The sequence below is a fragment of the Ptychodera flava genome, chromosome 20 (assembly GCF_041260155.1).
Source record: "Ptychodera flava strain L36383 chromosome 20, AS_Pfla_20210202, whole genome shotgun sequence".
In the NCBI taxonomy this organism is placed as follows: Eukaryota; Metazoa; Hemichordata; class Enteropneusta; family Ptychoderidae; genus Ptychodera; species Ptychodera flava.
Window position 1 is genome coordinate 24602256 of NC_091947.1, and position 9859 is coordinate 24612114.

Genomic DNA, 9859 nt, shown 5'->3' on the forward strand with positions numbered 1-9859 from the left:
TTTGTCTAGTCGTAATATGTTGGTTGTAAGCTGCAGGTGGGTACAGTGCGACTCAAATTCAATTAACCATGGTTCTCCTAGCACGCTTTATAAAAATCTGTCTACCATTTCTAAATGCTGACGAATAAGTCACGGGATATAAATCTGAAAACAACACGAGGGAAAATCATAAGCCTTTAGTAAGTGCTTGATGTTATACTGTAATCGTCTGTGGGGATCAAAATATAAACTTGCAGGGCTCGAAATTAACTTTTTTCCCTGGTAGTCCCATTGGGCTACCATTTTCTGAAGTTGGTAGCCCAGTGACAAGGTCTGGTAGCCCATGCATGAATGAAGACTGAGGTTTTTTTTGTAAAGGGTGTTTTTATTTATAATCTAGACAAGGAAAGATTTATTTTGCATGATTCTATCTAGGAAGTGAATTTTCTAGTCATTTGACATCAACACCTGTAGACTATAACCTTAGGAGAACGGTATAGCATGTGTAGTGGACAACGGTGACGCCTCAAAGTTTGACCACCTATTCACACATACGTAGACTAAACGTATATACGTATTTTGATGTTCGCCATGACGACTTTTCACTCAGCACGTGTAAACATATAACATGGCTAAAAATAGATTGGCTATGAATTCAGGATGACAACTTGGTACAGTCATGTTCCGAATACTTTCGGGGCAATTGGCTATATTTCTCAAGCATAGTACACTATCATAGGATGATCTCGTACACTTCGGAAAGGGTAATTTGTGTATCGCCCGACAGCTTTTCTCTGCAGTTTGAATAATTTTGTGTTTTAATTGTGATTGATAAATTGTGATTAAATAACTATGAAAATGAAATTTCATTGGCCATCATTTCCCGAGCCTGTCATCCAATTGTACATCAGTTCAGAAATGATAAATTATTGAAAGTGTGTCGCAACAAATTCGACTGCACTGTCGCATTTTAATTTGCATAACAAAGTCATAGTCAGGCCTTTCTGTGTCAAGCTGGGTTGACTCTCGGACCGAGCGTCGGTCATCTCACAGCGATCAACATCATGTCGCCCACTAAGTAATTTCATGTCCCAGGCTTTGGTAGTCCATGTGGGCTACCATTTCATGGGTTTGGTAGCCCCAGGGAAAAGTTGGTAGTCTGTGGACGCGGGACTACCGCTAATTTCGAGCCCTGACTTGACAGAAAACCAATACGGCGTTAGCAGCTTCCCCGTTCACGAAGTCATGTAGACTAACCATGGAGGTAACAGAGACCTCCATGGACTAACTATGTGGTGGGGTGGGAAGGTGGAGCAAAACTTAAATCATGTATTTTTCTTTAATATCAGACATTGAACTTTTGACGTCGCCCTGCCCGACCCGCCTTGAAAATAAGCGTTATTATGGCAAGGGCTGGCTAACAAAACCTATAGTATGGAATAATTTGGAATCTTAAAACTGCAGGGGCTCATGAATTTTTGCATACACCACAGAGGAGGCGTTCACTCGATTTTTAAATGCCAACCCTGTCTATATATATATATATATATATATATATATATATATATATATATATATATATATATATGTACACTTGAAAAATTTGTGTTATTATTTATAACGCTCTGCTTTAAGAGCACTAATTCCCATGAGGATATCGGCGCACTAAATTAGTTCTTATGACCATGATGATCATGACATATTCTGGTCGTTGCAAAAAGATGATGCACTGGGTTGAGTCTCTGCCCGTGTTAACTTGCGGATGGGGAAATTCCCGTTTCTCCCAGTCAAGCTCCAATTCAGACAACTCAAGTGGCCGTGGGCAGTGTCTGTTTGTTCGAACACCAATCGTCAGTTTCGACACGCGGACATGCCGTATAAGGAACTTCAGGATGTGGACGTCACAAAACGTTTACCAACAGGAAATATAACCTAACAAAAGTTGCGGCAACCAGTGGTGAACATCGCAATGCTGTCTTTCCGGGTGAACAGAATATGAGCGACATGCGAACTTTATCGTGTGTGTTTCCGCCCCGCTACTTTGATGTACGGTGTCCTTGTATCCTTGCTAGCCAAGAGTGTTTATTAAGATTTATAGGACAGGGAGTCTCCTCCTTAAAACAACTTCAAGGAAGGCTATTTGACTCAGGTATTCTTTGGCTGGCCAATGCCCGTGAACCGGAGAATATCCGGCAGGGTCATGAAATCTAGAATTATCTGGTATCTTAGCCTGCCGGTCGATATAGTCCAGCTAAATGAATGCTTTGGGGACCAAGCACTGCGGCCCGTATCATTTACGCCGTTCTTTTTGCCGTATCGACCAGGTTCAGCACAGTTTCCCAAAGTTTCTTGGAATGAAATTCAAATTTAACGTCTACATAGAAAACCGTTCTTTTTCAAAATTAAGAACAAAATCAGGGGTCGCCGTGCAAAATTTGGTACCAGAGTAAACAAATTACCCAAGATTTACCGATATTTGAATATGGCCGCCACCGGTCCCCTGTGTTGAAAGTGGAGAAAAATAAAACTTTCGATTTTCGAAAAACTAAGGTGGTAAAAAAAATTCTTACACCAAGAGCTTTCAAATGAACCCCCACAAGTGGTAGATCAGAAAAGAATTGAAAAGGTTTGTGAATCCAAATATCAGTCCCTGTGGCACATTCTACCTTTAAGCGCTTGGATATAGCAGACCATGGAAGTAGAAAGAGAGAGCAGACATAGTAGTCAACCATGTTGCTGTGTGTTGGTGGTATTTGCATCCGCTCTTTGACCTGGCCCGAAGCAAAAACAAGCAAACAAAAGAAAAAAGAATGAAATGAAAAAGAAAGCTAAGAACATTGCCGGGCCGGGTCTCTGAAGTCTGCTTTTAAACTATCTCCTAGACATGTCTCTCTTCCTCGTTTCTATGAAGTGAGTAACCGGTCTATAAATAGTTCAAGCGTGACGTCACACTAGATAGTTCGCCATCCTCGCCCACTCGATACAACATTTCGCGTACGGACTAGGGACTGTCGACAGTTAGGACGTCAGTGGGCACAAACTCACCGAGTGGTGGATTTAATCTTGGAGTCGAAGCATCAGTGCGGCCCACGAGTTTTAAGAAGAAGACCGCTTGGCTTGGTGAGTCATTTTAGTTTCTTTACCCAACGAGTTCGACAAAGAAAGTAAGGGCTTATCATGGCTTTGAACCACTGCGCTGTGAGCCAATCCATATCCATGTAGGCCTACGTCCCCCTTTAGTTTGTAGCAGAATCATCTACATGGTCTGTACACGAGACTACGAGGTAATTTTTTTCGGCTACGATACGCTGTCGAACACAAAGGGTGTTTGCAGGTCTTTAATCCCCATAGCCAATCCTGTTGATGTTGGGAACCACAGAAAGGATCAGTGCTCCTTTTTTTAGCTCCATGATTGGACGTCCATGCTCGACACGACAGTACCTCCATACTCGCACAGTGCAGTAAACTTGTTTTCGTGTCACGGCGACGTCATTCATTTAGTTGCTTATGCAGCTCGAGGTACTAGAATCCCGGACTAGAATCTAAGCGGAGTGTTTTGGCCTCGGAGTTGTGGCGAAGGCCAAAAAACGCCGTTTAGAAACTAAACTAAACTAAACTACCCGTGTGCCGTGATCACGAAATAGACTATGATCACGACGCATCGCATTGCATCAGGCTACACCCACACGTACGTACGTACGCATGCACACTCAGTAATCAAAAGTGATGGCAACGGGATTGCAAAACCAACGTAGCTTTAACATTTGAACGTTGTGAAACTCGAATTCCTTCTTAAAGTTGTTTTGAAATGTTTTGCAATGTTAAAGCACTTCATTTAATAATAGACAGTAGAGGGGTCTTCCCCCTCTACTATCTATGATTTGTTAATAATAATTTAATGACTACCTCAGTCATAAATAGATACCATACTGGATATTGAAGAGCGCCCTCTTGTGACGTATCCTGCTCCAGTATATACATGCTATCACAAAAAGACCTGATGAAAATTCGTGTAGCAGTAACCTAAGCAACGTAAATAACCTGTGCATCTGTTTGCTTTCAGCCATAAACTTGGAATTACATTTGAAGTTTTGATAATTTCAAGGAAAGTGTATCAAGAACCAAAGTTGATTGGCTCGGTGATGAGACCTGAGGAAAAATACCGCTTGAGGATAAATCGACTAGTTCTCGTCCAAACCGTGGACGTCAAGTATGTGCTAAACCAGCTTGTTGCAACATATGTGTTTGATATCGATGATGATGAAAGAGTGAGAGCTGGAACAACATCACAGGTATGGCCATCTTCTAATGTGTAGACGATTGATAGGTAAATTTGGCAAATTGCACTGATAATTAACAATAATGAAATCATTGCCGTTTATATGGGCTATCATCATCATCACCACCATTTTGAAAACATACACATACAACCATGACTTGACAGTGCATTGCTGGTAAATAGAAAGTAGCACGTGCATATCAATAAACTTATATGCCTATGCATTAATTAGGGGAAGGCTCCATTAACTTTGATGGTACCTGAAACCCGAGTTGCTGCCTGCCAACTCGGGTGACAAACAGAAGACTTTTAATCCCCAAGGTGTTAATTTTCCATTGTTGCGATTATCTTATCGAGCTGGTGCTATAATAGGAACGTCAGGGCTGTGACGACTCACTCAGTACCACGGGCACACATGCTTGCACATGGAACTATGTTGACAGGAAAAAGTGAACTGCCCTCTTTTCATTGCAAGTAATCTAGTTTATTCTTTAATTTAGGCTCTAAACTAAGTTTTAGAAATATGGTGAAACAAAATATCGTTCTTCGTTCACTTTCATTCAAGTTTCCTATTTTCGGACGCTTCACTTCAGTAACGCGCATTGATCCTTATGGAAATGTAATCGGAACAGCATGGAATGTTCTTTCCACGAGATTTTTCTTGCACTTGTAAACAACGTAACGAGTGAGTAAGGACTCCAAGAGCTTCGCGTATCCTGTGACGTTACATCTCCTATAGAGCGAATTTAAGTCAATGTATTGCTAGCCGGATCCGTCTGTAAACAGTATGGCCACTCGTACATATTATAAGAAAGGAGATATAGTAGAGGCAGTTAACGAGGCCGGTCGGCGGACGGCACAATTTTCAGTGATTTAATTCACGGTATTAATTTCACAATAAAACGAATTCGCGAGCTTACCATTGATTTTTGGTGATGTTGAATATAATTGAAAAAGAGAGCTAAATTCCAGTGTTCATGTTTGATAAAATTCCAAATTGACGACACCCAACGTCAACCTGTACGACACCGTATGTATACACACAACCTGCAGTCGACTAGTCGATTGTGACACAGTAAGCTTACACATAATGCAATATTGGTCGACCCACAGTCCCTCTATCCATGCATTTCTGCAGTTGTCTTTCCTATTCTGCTCATTAACAGACAACATGATTTCACAGAATATTACACAGAAAACATAATTAGATCATATTTGGAGGCACTGAATATTAGCATTGCAAGAGAAAGCGACGACAAATTTTCCGGTGTGATTCCAGCCGTTGCTTGTGCTACGTCAACCATGAATGTAAAAAATAGACATCCATGCGTCAACACACCTCGCAGCGATCAACCCCAGAAATTATCGCACACTATCATCATTTACGATGGGAGAAGGATCACCAAAACAAACACCGGTTTCAGGATATGATAATTTCTGTCTTCGTGTCGTAGATAGACGCAGAGAACACTTAACAGAGCCAAAAACAGCGAAAATTCGAGAAAAGCGTACACACAATCGGGGACTGTGGCATGCAGGACAAACCCAAGCTACGCATTATCACGTGACTGTCCCTCGTATCGCGGTTTGGCTGTGCGATCCAGGTGATTGACACCTTTTACAATAGGCGTTTCCAGACCGGTGGATAGAGGGACTGTGGTCGACCTGAAAGTTGACACTGTGATCGACGTAGCGTTTCAAAAGTACGAAAAATGAGACCAAGTAATTGTTTGTTTATTTAGATTTGATCTAAAACCTCCGGCAACCAACAGACAAAGTCCTACTCTTACGCAGAAAATCAAAGTTTTCAAGCATAGACTCCCGCGTAGACTTTCCCTTCCGCTAAACCACGGCCCCTCCACAAAACGCGATGTAGATCTATGATCGACTATGGATGGATTGACGTGGCGTTTCAAAAGTATGACAAATGAGACTCAGTAACTTTTGGTCGCTTTACATTTGATCAAAAACCTACCCATCAGACAAGGCCCTACTCTTACGCAGAAAACAAAAGCTCTGAAGCGTCGACTTTCTCTTCCGCGTTTGAGACTTTCTTCTCTTTCGCGTTTGAGAGAAACAAACGTCGGCTATATTCGGAAATGGCCGGCTATTGGTGGGCTATTGGTGGGCGTAACGTCAGTCCAATGTCCAGTTCACGTCGGAATAATTCGGACTGTAGTCGGGAAAGCAAGGATGACCTCGAGAGCGATTCCGAGTACAGTACACGTTCGCAGATCGCGGTACTACAGGCTGATACTAGATAGCAACAAGTTCACCGCGTAAATTGCTAGATTACATATAGCCACATAGGCACTTCTGAAATGTTATCTCCGGCTTGCAAGACAACAAATATCAAAATATTATCATCAAAACCAGAATTTCGGGGCTAGAGAGCGAAACATCGCTGAAAAGTAGCCGGCCAAAATACGGAAGTAGCCGGTCAATTTGGCCGGCATCCGGCTAAAAATGAACATGCTGCAAACAGAGAGGCTTGTTGCGATGGACGAGTAGCCTTTGGCTTTTGACCAGAAAAATAAGTGAGTGTTCATTGATAATTCAAAGACTGGATCCGTTGACACCAAAGTTTGCTCGTGACTTTCATTACATTGCATGCACCTTTCCGCAATGTGAGTCTGAACTGAAATTGAAAGAGTACGTTTTAGTAAAAGTCCTGTTTTGTTGTGCTGAAGTCCTGTTTTGTTGTGCTGATTTTCGCTACCGTACTTTCTCATACAAAAATAGCTTTTCGTATGCAAAATCAGCGTACGTTAATTAACTGCAAGTATTGTTTAAACAGCATTTTATTTGAAAGGGATTCTATAGTACCATCGTTTTTGTAAACTCTTCATGCAATTTTATGAACTAAATGATGACTTCAAAATAACAGCAAGTGCTGGACGGCACTTTTAACGCTGGTCGGAAATCATGAGTGCCGGACAAGAGCCGTCACGGCATGGGCCATGCTAAAAGTAGTTCCGGCAGTGCTAATGTTTTGTTTACACTAAAAGATAATCTGTTCGCATATGTTGACATAGCGATTAATCCTCTGATAACCAACTCGGGTTACTCGGGTACGTCCAAGTTAATGGAGCGTTCCCCTCATGGTATATGCATAGGCACATGCATATGCATATACAGGTAAATAGAAAGAAGTACAAAATGTACATAAAATTTTTCCCTGTGACAAGTTTTTTATCGTACCAATGAATGAAATTCAAGTATCATTTTAAGGAAATGCTCGCACAAAAATGGATCTGCCTCTGAAAACAGCCTGTAGTACCTTAACATTAGCATTTCATAACTGTCTTTTAAAGAGGACCGTTGGGACTACTCTGATCTCAAAATGAGGGGAGAGGAGGTGGAAATAATGGTAAATGAACAGATCGTTTAAGGTAGTATGCACCTCGAAAATAAAAGACTTGAACTTTTGCTCTAACTGTCCACAAAAAATCTTTCAACTATTCTCTTTCGAAATCGAGAATAAAAATCAGGTCAAATTTTGGTATCAGAGAGACAAATTAACCAAATTTACCAATATTTGAAATTCACAATGGCCACCATCCCTGTGTAAGTTCTATAGAGAAAAATATAAGTTTGGATTTTCGAAAAACTAAGACAGTAAAAATCTTTCTTACACTAAGAGCTTTAAAATAATCCTCCACAAGTGGTAGATCTGAAAAGAATTGTGAAAGTTAGAGAGTCCAAGTATCTGTCTCCAAGGCGCATACTACCTTAAAGCAGGCAACTGTTCTATCTGTGGCTTATATTTCTTCATCATTGAGCATAACCATAATGCCTTCTCATTACAGGACAGAGCTGCCACACTTCTGAATCTGCTGGAAAAATCAACAAACCAAGATGCTTACAGGGAATTTCGCCAAGCTTTAGCGGAGCCGTATCCACATTTAGTAGAAATACTGGACAAGACGGATCTGAGTAGATTACAGAGACAGTGTAAAACACCGGTTCAAGAAAGCAGAGCAGGTAATACATTATAATGTCATGAATCAGTCATTGCAGAGTGGAGACACTTGTTTAAAATGTTAAGAAACTACTGTTTCTATTTCTCCATTTCCGGCTTTCATTTGAATTTGTAGGTTACTGAAGAAGTATGTAGCCATTATGGTTCTGTTTGTGCAGGGGTAATATGAGAGCAACATCTGTTTTAAGTATCTCCATAGTGATAAATCGATAATATTTTGGGGAAAATTTGCCTATTTTTTGCAAGCTCAGTCGTACACTGGAAAATGTTAATATATGAATTCTCAATGAAATTCTTTTGTTTTCACTTCAGTACTACCTGTGAGAAGGAAAGAGGAAGGTCAGCTAGTGAGAAGAAGAGCGCCACCTAGAGGCGGAACAGACAGCACTGATGGTGGACCACGGCTCTCCTCCACATCATCTGCATCATACACTCAAAATGTGGCAAAAGTCAGCGGAAGAGGAAACTTTGTCATCATGGGTGCTAATCAGGTCAACCTGAATGTCACTAGGCATTGAACATTCAATCAACAAATCAAACAAATTTGTATATGAACTGTAAATAATTTACACTCACCAGTGTCCCTTTGTATGAATTTCCTTGTCTGTGATGTGGAGCTTATCAGATAGATGGATGCCAGTCAATATTTGTCAGTATTTGCCATTTTGGTCTAACAAAAGCATTTGTCCAGACAGTTGATCTATATGGTTAAATGTTGGTACTCAGGCAAAGTGCGCCACCAGCTGGCATTGATGTATGCAATTGATTACTGGTTGGACTCTTTCCCATCTCCCCCAAAATGATGCGCAGCATATACAGACATTTGCTGCTGATTTTCAAATATGTCCCACGTTTATAATTGAGCTTATATAGATATATTTGTAAAATGTTTCCTTGCTCTTCCCTCGCCAGTTTTCCCCTATTGTACATATTTCATCGGTATAGAAACATAAAAGCCTAATAATGATATTATAACCTAAGTAGTCTTGTGGTACAATGTGGATTTAATGTGGCATTGCACTTGACCAACACACTTTTTTCAAAGCAATATTTCTCATCAAAGATGAAAACCCTCTCATACTAGATATATTTTCAGAAAGCAGAGAATCTTAAGTTTAGTATGGTAGCAATAGTTTACTCAAAAGATGAAGGGGATACAGATTTTGGGTAAATTTTGATTTGAATCATCTATATTATCGTTATATGGCCAGCTTGAAGGATTGAAAGTGAAAGTGATTAAAATCATGATACACAAAAGTTAAATGTTTTGCATTCAAAATTATGAGCTTCATTGCCAAACAAAATTGTGGTTTTGTTATATAGCATTTAAAGAATAATGTGAAATTTATCAAAATTTGAAATTTTTTTTTAAATATCAAAAATGGGAGAAAAAACTTCTTTCTCATCCAACTTATGACTGATTGTCATGCTAAAGCTGATGTGAACATCATAAAATTTCCTAGTATACAGTTTCTGCTTGTACAACATGCAAGATTTTCAAAACTTGAACCAGGCAGAATTGTTGAATACTGTAGTACATTTCAGCCTGGTTGTAGGTTTTCATAATGTGACTTGGTTTGCCATGGGGAGAATACCAAAGATTATGTGAAATCTGTCCA

At 40.2% G+C, this 9859-nt stretch overlaps 1 protein-coding gene across 1 annotated transcript in view; it reads left to right on the forward strand.

Annotated features, from left to right (window-relative positions):
• Window positions 1-2836: 2836 nt before the first annotated feature.
• The window catches only part of LOC139120382 (uncharacterized), an 8353-nt gene continuing 1330 nt past the window's right edge, over window positions 2837-9859 (forward strand). Inside the window, exons 1-4 of the mRNA XM_070684759.1 lie at window positions 2837-3099; window positions 4043-4271; window positions 8068-8242; window positions 8553-9859. The exon at window positions 8553-9859 is cut by the window's right edge and continues 1330 nt beyond it. Of these exons, the coding sequence (XP_070540860.1) occupies window positions 4122-4271; window positions 8068-8242; window positions 8553-8758 (531 nt within the window). The 5' untranslated portion in view covers window positions 2837-3099; window positions 4043-4121 and the 3' untranslated portion in view covers window positions 8759-9859. The remainder of the gene's footprint in view (window positions 3100-4042; window positions 4272-8067; window positions 8243-8552) is intronic.